The following is a 19,670-nucleotide window of genomic DNA, read 5'->3' as shown; positions in this document are numbered from 1 at the left end:
TTAAAAAAAAATTGTAAAAGCAACTAGATATCACCGTAACATTAGCACTGCATGTTTATGTTATTCAATTATATACTCTACATGATAAAACTGGATTATTTCACTGGCAACATTGGACAGTATTTTTACCATCTGCTTTTGCTTTCAGTTTCAAAATGAGAACTTTTCCAAATTATAGCAGCAAAAGAACTTTCCCTCCTTTTAAGTCCTATAAAACTTACATCCAAGCCAATCACTTGTGACTTACTATACAATATTTTGTTAGTGAGTTCTCTGTAAAAAGTTGAACTGAATTCAAGGTTCTTGAGAGCAGAGACGAATCTTGGAGATCCTTACGTGCCTCGCTGAATGGACTGCAGTATTTTGCACATAGTAGGCACTCAAAAATGTGTTTATTACATGAACACAATGAAGTATAACTGTGCATGATTCACTCGTACAAGACTAGAATTAGAAGGATCTAAGAAGTAAATAATCTCTAACAAAGAGTAGGGATAAACCAAGTTTTAGACTTAGAAAGGAAGTAAGTCTCTGGCCTAGAGAAAGTAGAAAAAAAAATAAACATTCTGACTCTGGTTAACTTTGTCACAATCTTTCAATGAGATTATCACAACCACTTCAACAGAGTCTACAGTTAAAAGACATGAGGAAATCAGCACCTCTGAATAATTTTATAAAACTTCCTATTTTAGACAAGAACAATGGAGATAATGTCCCTCTTTTCTATAAAATATGCATATCCTGACAAATTAGGTGGTACAATAAGTGCTTATAAAATGTCTTGTGAATCCAGTTAAAGAGCTTTATTTGTGTGAAAGGTGTCAGTTTACTAAATCAACAACAGATATGAAGAAAGATCTTGATAAACTAACATAATGAGCTGAACCTAAGACAACAAACCTATTAAGGTTAATTTAAAGTCCTATACTTGGGTACCTATAAAAAAAATCAACACAAGAATAGGATAAAGGATGTATAATTAGAAAAAACTCAATGTGAAAAAGACTTAGGCATTTCACTAAACTCACTTCATAATTAAGACTGAAAATTCAGGTCAAATATAATATACAATACTGGTACAATAAAATCAAAGTGAAAGTATATGCCTTCACTTTCTGTTAACAGGAAAACAGTGAAGTACTACTTTTAAATACATTATATTTGTACATACAAATACACTAAACTATTGGTGGTTTTGCTTAACTATTTTGGGGGAATGTACTACATGTGTTGGTGGGCTGTTTAGAAACGTCATATTGAAACAAAATGTATAGTTGTTTTGGGGTTTTTTTGTAAAGAGCCAACAATATGACATGTAACCAAAAAAGTACATTTAATCTTAGGCTATCTTACCAAAAAAATTTTCAAGCTCTGAGGTACCACCTCACACCTATCAGATTGACTAACATGACAAAAAAAGTAAATGATAAATGTTGGAGAACACGTGGGAAAATTGGAACACTAATACATTGCTGGTGGAGTTGTGAAATGATCCAACCATTCTGGAGAGCAATTTGGAACTATGCCCAAAGGGCTATAAAACTGCATATACTTTGATCCAGCAATAACACTACTAGATCTGTATCCCAAAGAGATCATAAAAAAGAAAAAAGGACCCACATCTACAAAAATACTTATGGCAGCTCTTTTTGTGGTAGCAAAGAATTAGAAATTGAGGAGATGGTCATCAATTGGAGAATGGCTGAACAAGCTGTGGTATATGAATGTAATGGAATACCATTGTGCAATAAGAAATGATGAGCAGGCAGACTTCAAAAAAACCTGGAAAGATTTACATGAACTGATGACTGAAGTGAGCAGAAGCAGAACACTGTATACAGTAACAGCAACATTGTGCGATGATTAACTATGATAGACTAAGATCTCCTCAGCAATACAACTGATCTAAGACAATTTCATGCTAACCACATCCAGAGAAAGAACTGTGGATGCTGAATGCAGAATGAAGCACATTATTTTCACTTTTTGTTTTTTCCCCTTTGTTCTGATTCTTCTTTTATAACACGACTAATGTAGAAATATGTTTCATATGATTGTACCTGCGTAACCTATATCAGATTGCTTGCTGCCTTAGGGAGCAAAGCTGCTGAAGGATAGGTGAACTGGCTCAGGTCAGAAAAATGAAGCAGATTAGAGCTCCCGTGGTATTCTACAGTGGAACTGGCCCATCAGTATCTGCTGCATTTCCAAACAAAGGAAGGGGAAAGTGATGATCTTCCTGTATGCTACCTAGGTGAGACTGTCTTCAGTTCTGTATGCCATATTTTAGGAAGCACACTGACAAGTAGCAGGGGAACTGGGATGGTGACATGATTAGGAAACAACCATGTTATCTGAATATCAATAGATAAAACTAGAGATGATTAGCTTGAAGAAGACAAGACAAGACTCTAGGTTGGGAATGACAGCATGAAAAGATTTAGATTTGATGTGCTTGGCACCAGAGGTCAAAGAAAGGAGCAGTGGTTGGAAACCGCATAATGGCAGATCTTAGCTGCATATAAGGAAAAAACATCCTAGCAGGAAGTGCTCTCTGAAAGTGGAATGCGCAGTCTTGGGAGGGAAAATTTCTTAACACTAGATGTCCTCATGCAAAAGCTGGATATCCATTTGCCAGAAATGTACATAGCATTCTTGTTTGGGTTTAGACTACATTAGAGGACCTCTGAAGGCCCTTCCAACTCTGAGACTTTATGATTCAGTGCAGCTTTTGCAGTCTGAGGTATGTACAACAATCTCCCAAAGAGAAAACAACAACAAAAACAACAAAAAACCCAAATAGGAAATCAAAGGTAAGCAGACTATTACCCTTTCTTCAAGGCTTTAAGAATTTTGTTGGTCAGAATTTTAAGCCAATATATGCTTGAACTGTTTAAAATCTTAAATGTCCTGGACCTAAGACATCTTATACCATTCCAAAGGGATGGAGAATCAAAGTTCTTTAAATATGAAAAGGGATATAAATATATTAAACACTGCTATTTAAAAAAAATGCAGAGAGTAAAAGAAACACACCCTAGAAGAGAGTTTCTTTAATGACCACACAAACATGCTTTTGTCAGAAATCTTACTTCTCTACTTCCCTAGTTTCAGAAACAACCCCAACAGGAAACAATTATAGTTATTATCCCCTTTCTTCATTTCTCTTTATGGTTCCAAGCTTTTAAACAATAAAAGTTTACTTGGAGAACAAGAATCTTAGAAAATATATTTCTATTTTGTGGTAGGGGGAAGTTTGGTCAATACGCATTTTTAACTACTGCATTATTCTTATACTCTGTATTTCTGAGTTATATGGTTACTAAACTGTTACTAAATAATACTGAATGTTAATAGTAAGAGCTTATGATACAACAGTCTGTATATACAAAATCCTTTATATACATTACCTCAGGAGTTTTCAATAATTCACTCACATTTCTGCTGCCTTTATTTTTGGTGCAGGCCTATGATTTTTATCAGGATAAGGAGTTTCCCAGTGAATAAAACTTTTACCAAAGCAGATTAGCTTAGTTATTCTACAACTTATAATCTTTGAATTGCCTAGGCCATTGAAGGATGAAGTGGCTTTCCCACGGTCACACAGCTACTATGGATGGATGGATGGATGGATGGATGGATGGATGGATGGATGGATGACTGGATAGATATATAAACAGATGGATAGACACACAGATATGTGGGTATAGATATACAATATCTCAGTGATGGGATATGAACTGACTGCAATGCCAGTTCTCTATCCATCATATACTTAACTCTGCACATATCTGCTTCTGATAGGTAGCCATAGCCAAAAAATTCAGTGCCTAATGGCTAACGTACTGGCAACATGCTGCTTGGTAGAGTTGACCAAAGTTTATGTGCTGTTGGCAATGTCTTGAGAACCCAGTCACCTTATAATTAGACACTGGGATAAAACGTTTGTGGAGGATAACATAAAATGACTAATCTCAGAATAACTGTAACCTTCTATTAGCACACTTCTTGTCCACAGAAATGAAATTTCTACCTCTTCTATAGTCAGTAAACATGCCAGTACCAAGGTATCAATGCAGTCTGCTTTCAGTCTTACAGCTCAAGTATAGCCTTCTGTGAGGTCTTCAGACTTTCACTATATATTCTCAATAGAGAAAAGCAAAAATGTCATTTTCACTTTGGAGGCTCCTTGTGGTTTTAGAAAAAAAGACATTATATAAATTTTAAAATATTTATTTTTTTAAAAAAGTAATGTATTGAAGTGCCGACCAAAAAAACCCTCTTCTTTTTGTTGAACCATATATTTTAAGTTTCATTAAGGACGTCAAAAGTCTTTTGATGGTAAGGATGAATCAATCTCAATAAATATCACAGGAAAAGAACTACTCTTGGAACAATGACTTTTGATTGAGAAATACAGCACTGAACAAACCCTTTCTACCTTGAGATGCTTGTCTCTTGAGCTCCTTTATTTTATCCTACATAGGGAAAAAACCATTATTACAAGTCTCCAAAACAGGTCAGAACATAAAGCTCTAGGAGAGAATTTCCTTACCAAATACAGTGATGACATGGCATTATTGAGGAAGTCGTCATCTTTTTTCTGAGGGGGTACTGTGTTACCAAACCCAACATAGCGATTCTCTTGGCCTCTAAAAACCATTAAACATAAACAAATTAATTGAACAAATCTTTTCTACAAAAAACAAATACTATTACCTCTCCGTCTACTGCATGTTTTGAAAAAAGGGAGAATATGGCAGTGCTAAAAGAATTATTTTTACTGGAAACAGAATTGCGAACAAACATTGTTTGAGCTTTCCGAACACTTCAGTTAATGCACTCTGGTCTGTATACTACTACCACCAAAGAAGCAGATACTCAATCTTTTGCTATCAGGTGTCAAATGCATAAAACTGCTTCTCTAGTAGGATACAGAGAATAATTTTTTTTCTCTTGGTCATTTATTATGAAGGGAACTCTATGAAAGATTTCCACTAGCCTTGAGAACCCCTTATCATCTATGTGCAAGAACTGAAAGTTCTAAATAATAAGTAATTTAACTTGATAGGATATAGTCTACTAAAATTCACTTGCAAGTCAATGAGATTGATAGAATAACTATAGCCCTCTGACTAAAGTAACCGACACGGTGAAGACTAATTTTAAAATATATCCAAACAGTATGTTGTTCATAACCAAAACCTGCACAACAGGCTTAGTTTTTTGAACTCTACAAAGGATAAAGTATCTCTGTTCAAAATATTCAAAAAGTAGTATATTCCTGACCCATTCATACGAAGAACATCTCCCTTGGAAGACAGATTAAATTAAAATTAGATAACTATGTGTTTCTTATTATTCATGAGGCCTCACCCTTGATATGAGCTGATATCATCATTCAACCAGTCTTCAAAAGCTTTGTCTGAAGAGGCAGCTGTATTTTGCGATTGGCCAGAAGTACTGAAAATCAAGATTAAAGGTTAATGGAACCAAATCCTGGTAGAAAGAACATATTTAGTTGTCTTTCAACACTTCAAGGATTTGTGATAAAACTAGTATAGATGATCCCTCCACTTCCATAGGTCACAACCTTCCCTAAGACTTAGCAAACTGTCTCCATGAAAGGCTATGTTGGAAAAATTCAATAGTTAGTAGCCAACGTTCTGGTGCTAAGCCTTCCCATGCTAAGTTGAGCATGCCCTTGGACTAGAAATACACAATCTGTAACTATGCCTGTAGTCAAAGCTCTATAGTTGGGAAGAGCCTGTCAGAACTTGTGCTCCACTGGTATAGCCTTTGAGAACTCAGGGTCACCTCCATACCATGAAGCGACATGAAAGCACCACTTAAATGGAGGTACAAAGAACATAACAAAGAAAAAAACTGGCACACCTAGTGAGACCTGAATGCTAGCTAAGGCAATGGACGTGGCTTTGTATCATGCCTGTCACTTCAGGTATGATTTGCTCTGGAGGGTAAGGCCAAGATAATTTAAATTCCTTGTCTGAAATAAAATTTTGAGGAAAAGATGAAAGCAAGTAAGGTGACCCATTCCAACACTATGTAAATCAAATAGCAACTGCTACTGGGACCATTAGATATGTAGTAGGGCCAATGGAGGGAACAAAGGGAAAGAGGGGACCAGAAATTAAAAAAAAAAATAGCCCTTCAGAAAACCTTCAGATAGAAACACCTCAAAAGTAAAAAAAGCTTAATACTGGCAAGAAAGCATGAATGCATAGAGTTTGAAGTATAAGAACAACAATCTGAAAACAAAACACTGATTTAAAAAGCCATTTATGTTTATCAAAGCTAGTATTAAAATTTAAGTATTAGTAGAATTCTATACGGGAGCTGAAATTGGAACACAGAAAGAAAATGGTAAACGGCAAGCAGCTAGGTGGCGCAATGGATAGAGCACCAGCCCTGGATTCAGGAGGACCTGAATTCAAATCTGACCTCAGACACATAACACTTGCTAGCTGTGTGACTCCGGGCCAAGTCACTTAACCCCCACTGCCTAACTCCCCCCCCCAAAAAAGGAGCATTTAAAATTTAAAAAAAAAAAAGAAGATGGTAAATGAGACCTACAGCAGAATTTCAGGAGTACAAAGGAATAAGTCTGCATTTAAAAGTCATATACCGGTGAGCTGAGGATAGAGCCATTTTAGGCTGAGGTGGAGTCCAGTTTTGAGCAGAAGATGTTTCAAGTGACCATTCTTTTCCTTCAGCTAATGTAGCTACCTAGAGATAAGTAAGTGACAAAATAAGACAACATGAAGCCAAATAAGAATTTAGAGATCATGGATTTTTGATTTACTTGTTTTGTTCAAGGCATATGTACACAATCTACAGCACTCCAAGCCAAAACCTCGCCCCCAAAATATCCCAAAACAAAGCAACAACAAAACTCCCTTTATAGCCAACTTCCTCATATGGCAGTTAATGTCCAGTTGTATCTTAAGCTATGTCTCTCAATTCTGATTACAACTGAAAGTAATTTCAGCACTCAACTTAATCATTTTAAGTCTACACATAAACCCTTGGGAATCCACTTTCTATCCCATCATGCAATGTGCCTCACTCCCCTCTGAGGAGAATATTCTTCTCAAGATATAAATGAGCCTTTCATTTTCAATTACTGTATAAAACTCAATGTTCTGCTCCCTCCTTCTTTAACTCCCTCCCCTGCACTACAGGTAGAGAAGAAAGCACAGCTTCTGTTTATCAAAGGTTATTTGTTTACCCTATCATCAAAATCAACAGTCATTACTCTTTAGCACCATTAGGTAGCCTTTTGACTGTGGAAAACTCTGACCTAATGATGGCCACATTCTTAGTGATTTGCAGGACTTTGCTGTTAGCATCTGAAGGCTTTGCTAGAAATTAATTCAATTTTTCTACAAACATGCTTGACTTGCAAAATGTTTACTGTGTTAAGTACTAGAGAAAGCATAATCCTCACTTCCTAAAAAGACTAGAGTTTATATTCCTCTAACCATACAGAAAGTTGACACTTAAGCTTACCTTGTCCCTAAAAAGAGCTGCAGCTTTGCTGTTGTATTTCTCCTGCATTGACCAACAAGGATCATAATCATCTTGGGATTCCAGGAATTCCCGAAATCTGGCATTTCCCCCAGCCTTCATCTTCTCAAGCTCAATGTCCTTCCATTTGTCCATGGTAACAGAGCGCACAAAGCTAGGAACCAACATACATCCATTATCTAAAAGCGTCTTCAATTCATTTTATCTGGCCCTAAACAATGCTGTGTACAATACTCTAGTTTTTAATTTCTCAATGGGTAACTGACCTGAGGTGAACTCCTAGGCCTCGATGTTTCCCTGAGCATTCCAGGCAGATCCAAATCCCATAGGTCACACTCACCCACTGGGGATTGAATGCTCCACACTCAAAACAGACCTGCCAAAAAAAAAAAAGTATCAAAAACAACTCATAATAGCCTCTGCAAACATACAGCAATATACAAAGAGAAAGAACAGGGTACATGAGCATCCTTCAGAACCTCTGGATAAAAGAAAGATGGAGTTGACAAGACAGATTCCAGAAAGGATAGCTAAAGAAGTATGAGAAACAAGATAAAGGAGTAACCTAAAAACCAAGGTGTCAGTATATTGGGTCAGTAAGTTCAAACCCAGCAGGCAGAACTAGTAGGATCAGTATGGAAAAGAGGCCCTTGAGTTAGACTAAGAAAAGGTCAGTGGAAATATAGAGAATGTGGTTTCTATGAAGTAGACCCAGTGAAGATCAGAATGTGAGGTGTTACAGACAAAGCAGAAAGAGAGAGATGGTAGGAAGGGACAGTACATCTCCCTTCTCAAAAGATCTGGATGTACTGGAATGGCAACATATAAAATCTAAAGCGAATTCAAATTAAAATATTTCTTAAATAAATGCTATATAAGAAACATGGTGGTAGTAGGAGTACAGATTTCTCATTTGAAATTGGAAGTTCTCCTCAAATGAATTAACATTTACTGACCACCAGAAATGAGATTACTACTTTATAGTTACATTTTAAACTACTATGCACATAATTATATGCCTTAACTTTTAGAAGTTATGCTAATGAAAATGAAAACAGTATTACAAGGAGCTCACTCTACACTGGACCATTAAAATAATCCATTACAACTAATTAAAGCTTCAAATGAGACACAAATCCTTACATTGTTTTCATCTTGTGCTCTGACTTCTTTAAGAACCTTCCTTGTTCTCGGACTTGCCATGATTCTGGAAAAAGGAAGGGAGAATGTGTATTTACTTTTTTAAAAAATATAACTCAACTGAAACACTTCACAGGAAAAAAATGGTTAAATCAAATGCATTTCACAACAGCCAACCACAATTTAAGAAGTCCTCAATTCCCTGATTCCAAGAAGGACTTGAGTAGAACTGCTAAAGACGACAGCTTCCCTAATAACACAAATTTACTGACCTATGGCCTGAGACACTGGAAATGTTATTTCTTAAGTAAACTGAAGTAAAAGAGTTCGTTACCCTAACTCTGAGAAAGAGGGCGGCAGTTTGAATACTCACACTAGAGGAGAATTCTATGTTCTTTGAGTGGAATTTAATTTTTGTAACATTTTGCCATTTTGACTTAAGTATTATGTACATAGGAATTGTACGTTATTTCCAAAACATCACATTCTTTATAATTAAAGTCAAAGTTCTTAAGTCGTGATCTTTTTCAGTCATGCCACAAAAATGATATCGAATCAAATTTCCCACCTGGGTGGACCCTAAATTTGAGTTAACTTTTTAAAATGAAGGAGAAAATTTCAATCTGTTGCTTCTTACAAATTTAGAAGTTAATATCTCTTCCTTGTCCCCTCAGAGTAAAGGTAAGACATTATAAAAATCACAAAACTCTTACACGTAATAAAGTGACAGCCTACTACCACCACTCTGCCCTCCCAAAACTCAAAAAATGAAGGAACCTTAAAGGCCAACCAGGTCAACCCTGTCATTTTACAAATGAGGCTCAGCTAGGGGCCAGCAGGATTAAATGAACTGCTTAAGGTCAAACAGGTAGTAACGTCAAAGCCAGTCTTTTAACTTCAGGTCCCATGACTTTGAATTTAGTGGTCTTTACATTGAACCACACTGCCTCTTTTTTAAGCTATGAAAATATACTTTTAAAAAGACAGAAATAAATATGCTATGGCATCTTACTAACAACAACTTGTGTGTAAGACGGTGACATCAAAGACTGTTGTATGAAATGGAGGCCATTCAGCCATGTAACAAGATTTGGAGACAATAAACATCCCAGTTACTAAGTTCACATATAAATATATAAGAACCAGAAGCAGGCCTCCAGTACACAGGGTAGATACTCTATGAAGTATTTAAAGAAGGATAGTGCCAAGAATTGCACAAGTATAGAGAGGATACATTGCAAAGTGGAAGGAGTATCCACACTGATAAAAACTGCAGATACTGAAGTATAACATATAATATATATTTACATATACAAATAATACGAAGAGAGGCTTGCCATATATCAAGTGTTGGCTATCATAAGAAATTTAACTAGAGAGCAGCTTCCCCACCTTCCTCTTTTATATCTTTCTGGCCAAAATAGATGTGGAATTTGTACTGCTTGGGGCGTGGGGAGGGGGGGGAGAGAAGCAGCATTTTTTCTAAGCTATCTACTCATCTTGTCACTGCTGTTACTGTAAGAATTTATAGATATATCTCCCATTGGGGCCACCTTTTTTTCCCCTCCCTATGAACTGCAACTATGATAGACAGCACTATAGCAGGAAAGCAATGCAAGGTCAAGTGTTGATGTCTAACCACCAGCCCTGCCAACATAATTCATAAAAGAAATAGATAGGAAGCTGTAGCAACATTACTACTGCTGAAAGGAAAAGTTAGACTTTAAAGAATGAAACCTCAATTGGTTTTTCCTTTTAATTCAGCACCAAGGAGACCAATTAATGTAAAGTAATACAAAGCTTAAAGAAAAGTGTCTAATTTTTTGTGTAATGGTTTGAAAATTAATAATTCTCTTTCAGCACATGCTCCTTTTGATTATGGTTCAGCAGAACTAGCACTAGCATGAGTCAGAAAACTTAGATTTTAGTTATAGCTTTACCACAAGTTAGCTATGAGACCTTAGGCAAATCAATTAATCTGAGTACCTTTTTACTAATCTGTAAAATGGGTACAACAGCTGCCCAGCCCAACTTGAGAGCTTTTCATAGGCTCTACATACAGTGCCTTGAGAAAACATTATTCAAATGTAAAGTCTTATTATTCCATAATGTCTATTATGGTTCTACTAATCTTCCTGCAATAGTTGACAAAGGATTGCAAAAAAATTAGCTTTCCTATGAACACTCTGACTATAACTTTACACTAAAGCAGCTTAAAAATTGGAGATAATCTTAACTATTCAATTTTACTTTTAAGCTCACCCATGTTACCATAAGACTATTCGCTCAGGATAAAATTGAATTTACTATGCCAAAAAAACTTTCCAAAATTTGAATATGTATTAGTTTAATATGTATTAATACTCATCTCTTTATTTTCAGCCAGCAGGTCTGTGTTTTCCAAGTTCAGATCTGCCCGCCATCAACTCTTCCCACCCATTCCCCCAAAAAAACCTGCCTTCATTTTTTGTCTCTCCTAGTTCTAGAAAATTCTGTTTTTCATCTGTACTGTCAATTCCATGAGGGCAAGGATCATTTGTGTCTTTCCCTTAATAAAGAGCAATACTTACCCAGATCCATTAGCATGAATTATTCAATTAGTATGTCATTTATCTAATGCCTCTGTGTGGTCAGCACAGAATGAGACAGTAAAAATAAGTATAAGTTACTTACTGTATAGTACTTACTTTACTTAAAGATGGCAAGCCAAGTAAATACTGCCTAATTTGGATAGGAGTATAGAAGAAAAAAAATCAAAACCTCAATGAGAAATTTGGTCATTTTAGTTCTATGTAAAAATAACCAGAATAAAGTAAGGAAACTGAAAATGGTGATCTTTTTTATATGACCTTTTTTTTTATGACTAAGTCTCTTTCCTGATTGAACTGTACTAAAACTAAGAACTAGCACTTCTGAGTTTCCAAAGGAAAAAATTACTAGCCATAGACTTTTTATAGTTGGAAAGGACTTTAAACTTCATCTAATATAACCCCTTCATTTTACAGCTGAGAAAACTGAGACCATATGACCCTATGTGAACTTGTAGAGCTGAGACTAAAATCCCAGTCTCCCAGTTCAAAGTTCTTTTCTACTACAGAACTACAGAATAAATGTTTAGATTGTATGTATACATGTGGGGGGGGTACAGGATGATAAAAATTTTCAAACAGACAAAATTAATTTAGTTCCTAATCCACACTGGAATATAAATCCATGGTACTTTTACTAAATAGATTAAACACTTTCATAAAACTTGAAAATGTTTTGGTTCATAGGCAGAAAAAGTCAAAACACCTGAGTCCAAACAGATAAATTTACTATCCCAGATAAGTCTGAGTTAATCATACAAACACTGTGTCATTTCTAGGCACCTAGGACATAAACTTCTGATGATGAAAGTTACAGAAATTGGAACCAAAATAAACTAAAAGGGTTACTATATCACCTAGTCTACATTCTTAAGGTCAAAGACATGTTAAAATAAATGGAGTTTTAGTATAACCCACACGGGGGAATGGGGGGCTGTGCAAAATGGACAGATTATTTTATGCTTCAACCTCTTAAATTACTGAAAGACAAACTTCTCTATTTTTCCACCATGACCCATAGGAAAAATCTCATCATCTTGTAAGACTTATTAGAGGGTGGGTCCATAAACTCCAAAAACTCCAAATCTCCTTTTAAGGTTTAGAGCTCAGTTAAGAACATGTCATTAATCACCTGGCTGCACTACTCTGGGACCTCTCTGACTTTTCCACCATGCCCCTGACTAAGGTACCTTCCCCCCTCTCTCCTCTTTTCAGTTTCTTTCTGTGTTTTGTCTTCTCTCATTAGATTGTAAAAGCTCCTTGAGGGCAAGACTTGTTCTTTTTTAGTATTTGTATCCCCAGTGCTTAGCAAAGAGCAAGGCACACAGCACATGTTTAATAAATGTTTACTGAGTTTTGAGGGAAAGATGTTTCAGCATGAAAACAAAGTAGCACAAAAAGCAGTATCTGGGCAGACTCTACTTGACAGCTTTCTGTTTTAACCCTTCACCAAAGAAAAGAAAAGAAAACCTAAAAAAAACAAAAAAAAAACCCACCACAAATGAAAGTTGGGATTCAGTTCAAATGTCTAATTAGACATGCCAATAAAAAGTTGTCTTTGCATTAACGTCAAGCAAAAGAAGTCACTTTTTTGTTCCACTATAATAGAAAGACTTCGGTCCTTAGTGAATTCAGTGCCCAGAAGAAGGTTCTGAGAATCTGAAAGAGTGCAGGGAGAAAGGAACAGAGGGATGAATAAAAAGGATGTTGGGAAAGCTAGGTGCCAAAGTGGATAGAGTACTGGGCCTTAAGTCAGGAAAACTTGAGTACAAATTAGGCCTCAGACATTTACTAGCTGTGTGACCCTAGGCAAGTCCTTGTTTGCCTCAGTTTCCTCATCTATAAAGTGAACTGGAAAAGCAAATGGCAAACCACTCCTGTATCTTTGCCAAGAAAACCCCAAAAGGGGTCACAAAGAGTCAGACGTGACTGAACAACAATAACAACAAAAGTACCTTTCGGAACACTAGCTGGGGAAGCAAAGTGTCCAATCTGGCCTAAGAAGAGCTTGGAAGAAAAATCTAAACTAGCTATACTGCTAAAGCCCAGAAGGGGGAAGCAGGAATCCTGAGAAGCTTGAGTGAGTCCCAATAATTATAACAGTTGACATTTATAAAAACAGGTGGGTAGGTAAGTGCTACTCTTCTCTCCCATTTCACAGCTGAAGAAACCGAGGCTCAAAATCGTTAAGTGACTTGGCCCAGGTTTACACAAGTAGCAAGTGACTGCTTTGAAATTTTAACATGGGGTCGCACGACTCCAAATCTATCTATCCAGTACAACTAGACTAGGAGGGAGTGTGTACGTGGTAATGGGGGGGGGGGGTAGAGAGTTCAAGGATCGAAACAGGAAGAGACACGGGTGCAAGGAGGGTTTTAAATAGTCGGCAGCCTGAACGGGGAACGCGGTGAGGGGTGTCTTGGACAGCAAGGGTACGGAAGGATCTTGGGGCTAGGGATTTCAGTAACAAGGGAGGGGACGGTCTCTCGTGGGGGGAGGGGAACGGTGCGGGAAGGAAAAGATGCCCCAGACCCAGGGGCACGACAAGCGGATAGAGGGATGGGGGTTGGGGGCTGGAGGAGGTCCTGGCCTGGGGAAAACCAGACCGGGCTCTGGGAAGAAATGCTCGTTCCGACCCAGTGAGAAGGCGCTCCAAGGCAGGCCCGGCCGATGCGAGCCGAGGCCCGCGCTCGGGGACTTACGGCCGGCCCGGGGAAGGGGGTCAGGGCTGGGCCCCGGGAAGGGGCTGCTCAGGGTCGCGGTGAGGTTACCTGGAGGAACCGAAGGCGGCAGGGGGGCTCCGCCGGACTGAGGGCTGGGGCAGGGGGGGTCGGAGCCTCCAAAGCCGCCGGAGCCCGAGGAGGCGAGGAGTCTCTGGAGGAGCCTCGGTGGCCGCGGTCCTCACATATACACTGCAGCCGCCATCTTCCGGCTACGTTGCAGTTTGCAAGGCATTGTGGGTAGGCTCTGGACAGAAGGGCGGGATAGAGGGAGGGAAGAGAGGAAGGGGGGAGAAGGAGGAAGGGGAGGAGGAAGAAGAGGAGGAGGATGAGAGGGAGAAAGGGGAAGGGGGGGAAGAGAAGGGGGAGTAGGAAGGATGGTGAGTGGGGGCACAGGGCTACTTCCGCGTTTACCCTGTCCGTCCCAGGACGTGATCCTGTCACGCCCCTCTACGCACGCCACGCTGTTGCCATGGAAAAGGGAGGCTTCTCCATCTCTTTCTCCCTCCTCACCCCTTCCCCCTCCCTCTTTCCTCTCTCTTCCACCCCCACCTCCCACCTCCTCCTTTACGCTTCCACACCTCCTTATCCTTACCGGTAAAGGGAACGTGAGGTCAAAGGGACATTGGAGGGCATCTGAGTCAACTTCTTGTCACGGGGTCAAGGGAAGGGCACGTGGGGAGAGGCCACTAGGTGGCGCAATGGAGAGAGAGAGAGAGCCGGACCCGGAATTGGTAAAACTTGAAGTGGAATCAACCTCAGATAGGACCAGCATTGTTATTCCCATTATACAGATGAGGAATTTGGAGTCCAGAAGGGTTGTCATCTGTTCATTCGAACATCATTTCAATCAATCAATTAAACAAAATAACAAATGTGTATTAAGTCCTTACTATGTGCCAAGCACATAACTAGGCACTGGGATTAAAGACAAAAATGAAACAGTCCCTGCCCACAAAATGTTTGCATTTAATCAATTGAACAACATGTATACGTATAAGCAAATACAAGCAGTTGGGAAAGGCCTTGTGGTTCAGATGACGTGATTTGTGCATATATACATATATATACATACACACACAAACATACACATACATCCCTCCAAGTCATACTCCACAAGATATCAAAGGGATATATAATATGAATTATTATAATATATTATGACATAATGTATATAATTATATATAATATATAATATGAAATACAAACCATGCTGGTTCAGGCCCTCATCACCTCTCATCTGGAATATTACGATAGCCTCCTCATTGGTTTTATTCTGTTACTCAGCTTCTAATCTGTAATCCACACAGGCATCAAACTTGTGTGTATATAATTTATGTGCTGTTATATAAGACACATACATAATTTACATGGATGTTATAAATATAAGATTATATATATATATATATATGTATGTGTGTGTGTGTGTGTGTGTACCAGCATGGTGGCTATATAAGGAGAGAGAAGGGGACAGATGTGAAAGGTGTTGTGATAGTAGGACTATTATCTGAATCCATGTTTCCTGACTTCAAGCCCACATTCTTTCCATTGCACCAAGCTGTCTGCTGACTAGCCATGGACAGGGAAGCATTTTTTTCCTATAGAAACAGAGCCAGGACACCACTACCACTGTATGGAGCTCAGCAGACCTTCAGGAATGGCTTCACCTGAGTTTGTCCTAGTACTAAGGAGACTTCTGTCCTATCTTTTAGCATCTATAACCAGAGGGAGAAAAACATGAATAAATGAACTTGTAATTGTTTCATTTTTTCATACATAGAAGTGTGGCATGGTGGAAAGAGTGCTATACCTGGTATCAAGAGAGACTTGATTTAAATCCAGGTTCAGATGTTTATTAGTTGTGTGATTTTGGGCAAGTCATCTTGCCTATTTGAACCTTAGTTTCCCCATCTGTAAAGTGAGGATAACATATTTATACTACCTACTTTGCAGGGTTGGTGTGAGAATAACACATAGTAATGCTTAAAAGACTGTATAATTTTGGGTCGTAATTATTCATTCTGTTTTCCCCAAAGCCATTTGATTATATGGGTACAGTAAAACCTATGTTCAATTTGATTCAGCAAATAATGAGCAGCTATTCAGCCACTGTTCCCAGCCCTATGCTGGAACGGGTAGGGGAGAAGAAATAAAACAATTATACATTGGTCTTGCCTTTTAAAAGAGCACACAATTTAGTAGGAGAGATTGAAAAGGTCACAAGTAACTACAATAAAAAAAATAAGTTATATGGGTGTTAGCAATATCAGCACCATGGTCAGTAATAGTGGCAAAACAGAGGAGTTTGCTATTTTATTTAGGTGGTGAACAGCACAAGGGTGGGAGTAGGTAAGCAGCTTTAAACCATCATTATGGTAAGTGCTGAGGCAGCATTTTTTTTTCTCATAGAGGCCTTTGATTTCAGTAGTGTGGGGAATTCCCTGTGAAGACATTCTTTCTGTCAATGTAGATCTATCATTGTTCTATAATTTATAGTCCTGAGAAGTTGCCTAGGGCACTGTTAATTTAAGTGATCCAGGGAAACATGCCATAGTGAGACTTGAAGCCAGGTATCCTCACCTCGAAGACTAAATCCCTATCCAATACACTGCAGCATTACTGGTGGTGTTGAAGAGGAAAGGTTACTGCAAGGCCTGTACTGTTAATTAGTTTGGCTTTTTTGTCAGTGTAAATTTTTCTTGGAGTGAAAGATACAGGTGAAGAGGGACTTCTCTGACATGAATGTGCCTTTGTGCTTCTTCCTTGGTGCATTAGCCCTCAGGGAAGCAGTTAAGGGGTGGGGGGAGAAGGAAGAAAGGAGAGGGAGGAAGGTTAGAGAGAGAGAGAGAGAGAGAGAGAGAGAGAGAGAGAAATTGAAATTGTGTTTCTCTGCCCCTTCTTCAGATGTCTGCTCTCTCATTATAGTGTTTAGCATTGTCTTCATATGCAAGGGTTGTGTCTTTGATGTAGAGATCTTTCAGTGATGGCCTTGGTTATACCATACATCATATGCATTATGTGTTTTTTTTAAAGGCAATTGGGGTTAAGTGACTTGCCCAGGGTCACACAGCTAGTAAGTGTGAAGTGTTTGGTCTGAGGCTGGATTTGAACTCAGGTCCTCCTGACTTCAGGGTCAGTGCTCTATCCACTGCACCACCTAGCTGCCCCCATGCATTATATGTTATAAGTATATACATTATACATTATATATTGTATACATTTGGTTGCATTTCTATTAGAACACATGTGGTAAGAAATTGGTTTTGAGACTCCATCCCCATAGCTTTGAATATGGTTTGAGAGTCCAGACAAAACAACAGAGAAGGTGCAAAGAGCTATGGGGGGAAATGCTAAAAGAGTACACGAAGCTAGAAAGTTCAGTAATATTAGAGTGTGCGTGTGTGTTTAACCAGGAGATTCCTGGTCTCAACAATTTATGCACACACTCACATTGCCCACTACCACCTGTAATAGTAAATTAATGCTCATAGAGTAGAATGGGAAGACATAGCTGGTATTGCTGAAATTTGACAAATTTAATAAAATTAAATTACTAATTTGATAATCTTGTTAAAAAAAAAACCCTGCCTTCAGAAGTACAAGACCAGGGAGGCATGGTTAGATAACACTTTGCCTAAAAAAAGATCTACAATTTAGAAAAATGAGGCATCTTTTGGAAAGACTTAGTGGGCTGCAAGCTCAATATGAGTCAATGGTGTGATGTAGCAGCCAAAAAAGCTAAAACTGTCTTGGGATGAATTATGTGAGGCACAAATTACAGGGTTATGGAGGTGCTTCTGTATTCTTCAACTCTTGTTTAGACTCCATCTGGAGTGGTAAGATAGAAATAAACTAGAGAGTGTCCAGAGAGGAAGGCAACCCATGAACGGTCTCAGGTTTATACTTTTTGGAGATTGGTTAAAGGGATTAGAGACATTTAGCCTGGAGAAATGATCACTTAGTAGGGAAATGAAAACTAGCTTTATTTGAAAGGCTATCACCCCTTGAGATGGCTTACAATTTTTCTGTTTGACTTCAAAGGGCAGAACGAGGAACCATGAGTGGAAGTTGGAGAAACAAATTTTGATATGATATAATGAAAAACTTCTTAACAACCAGAGTTATCCAAACTCTAATGATGGATAATAATGTTTATTGGGTTTTTTTGAGTTGTTAAAAAATGGGAATCTAAAGAGGTGCCTATAAATTGGAGAATTGTATAATAAATTATGGTTTATAAACACGATAGGATATGATTTGTTGAACTCATGTAGTTTTAATGATCAAAAGCAATTCCAGAAGACTGATGGTACAACATGCTATACACCTCCTGAAAGAGAAGGACTCATAGTAGAAAATGAGATAATTTTTTTTGGATATGGCCGATGTGGAAAGTTTTGATTTACTATGTTTGTAATAAGGTTAACTTTTCTTGTGATCTTAATTGATATGTGAGATGGGAGGGTAAGAAGTAGATTTTGGCTGATTGAAACAAATGATATATATTTCTTAAAATAGTCAGTTATCTAAAAGTAGAATGAACTGCCTCGGAGAGTGATGCATTCACCCTTACTGAAGGTCTGCAAGCAAAAACTTGGATGTCTTTTTGTTTGTTGATTGTTTTTTGGAAGTTTTAATTTTTTTTTTCCAATTACATGTAAAGACAATTCTTTACATTTGTTTTTAAAGTTTTGAGTTTCAAATTCTCTCCCTCCCTCCTCCCCCTCTCCTTGAGAAGGCAAGCAATGTGATATAAATTATCTATATTAGCCATGTTGTGAGAAAAAAAACAGACAAAAAAACCCCAAGAAAAATAGGAAAGGTTTTTTTTAAATCTGCTTCGATCTTGCATTCAGACTCTGTCAGTTCTTTCTCTGGAGGTGAATAGCATTTTTTCATCATAAGTCTTTCAGAATTGTCTGGGATCATTGTATTGCTGAGAAAAGCTAAGTCATTCACAGTTGATCATCATACAATATTGCTGTTAGTATGTACACTGTTCTCCTAGTTCTGCTCATTTTACTTTGCATCCATTCATGTAAGTCTTCCCAGGTTTTTCTGAAAGCATCCTGTTGGAAAGAATGTAATTTCTACCACCTTACTCCCTGGCAATCTTCATATCATCATGTCCCCTCCCCCCCCCAATATAGCACTTCTGCACTCACACTAGAACCCTAGTTTTATGCCTGGTAATCATTCACCTCATGTAGCCTGGACACATATCCACCATGCTGTTTCATGGCAATATTCCTGCCTCGCTCTTCATCTGCCTTCATCTCTTTCCAACTCTAACTCCAAGAACAGTAATCAAACTAAAATTACCATTCCTAGAAAGGACATGTCAATCAATTGCCCTCCGACCACAACACTCCTCCCTTGATACCACTCTTTTATGTATATTGTCTTATTATAGTGTAAATGCCTTGAGATCGGAGGCTTATCTTACTTTTTTATATTTTTGTTGCCAACACTTAGCAGAGTATCTTAGTACTTAATAAAATGTTTTCATTCATTCATTCACTTGTCAGGTGTATTGTGGAAAGGATTTTTTCTTCATGTGTAGGTTGGACTATATGACTGTTGAAGTCCCTTCCAGTTTTGAGATTCTATGGTTCTGTATTCTCCCACTCAAAAGAGATGGGGCAAGAACAATAAAACAAAGGAAAAACTTTTG

The 19,670-nt window shown here is 38.0% G+C and overlaps 1 protein-coding gene across 2 annotated transcripts in view; it reads right to left on the bottom strand.

Annotated features, from left to right (window-relative positions):
- Window positions 1–14,418, bottom strand: part of ARFGAP1 (ARF GTPase activating protein 1) — a 38,801-nt gene extending 24,383 nt beyond the window's left edge. The window contains exons 1-7 of one of the 2 annotated variants that reach the window (XM_020981567.2): window positions 14,048–14,418; window positions 8,692–8,755; window positions 7,815–7,924; window positions 7,531–7,702; window positions 6,647–6,747; window positions 5,377–5,463; window positions 4,556–4,652 (exon numbers count right to left, since the gene is read on the bottom strand). In XM_020981567.2, the coding sequence (XP_020837226.1) occupies window positions 4,556–4,652; window positions 5,377–5,463; window positions 6,647–6,747; window positions 7,531–7,702; window positions 7,815–7,924; window positions 8,692–8,751 (627 nt within the window). In that variant the 5' untranslated portion in view covers window positions 8,752–8,755; window positions 14,048–14,418. The remainder of the gene's footprint in view (window positions 1–4,555; window positions 4,653–5,376; window positions 5,464–6,646; window positions 6,748–7,530; window positions 7,703–7,814; window positions 7,925–8,691; window positions 8,756–14,047) is intronic. The other variant, XM_020981568.2, reaches the window with a different exon arrangement.
- Window positions 14,419–19,670: the final 5,252 nt, after the last annotated feature.

This window comes from Phascolarctos cinereus, unplaced genomic scaffold (genome assembly GCF_003287225.1).
Source record: "Phascolarctos cinereus isolate Bilbo 61053 unplaced genomic scaffold, phaCin_HiC Scaffold_2;HRSCAF=192, whole genome shotgun sequence".
NCBI classification, from domain to species: domain Eukaryota; kingdom Metazoa; phylum Chordata; class Mammalia; order Diprotodontia; family Phascolarctidae; genus Phascolarctos; species Phascolarctos cinereus.
Note: the sequence above shows the minus strand (reverse complement) of the source record. Positions and strands in the feature narration are given on the sequence as shown.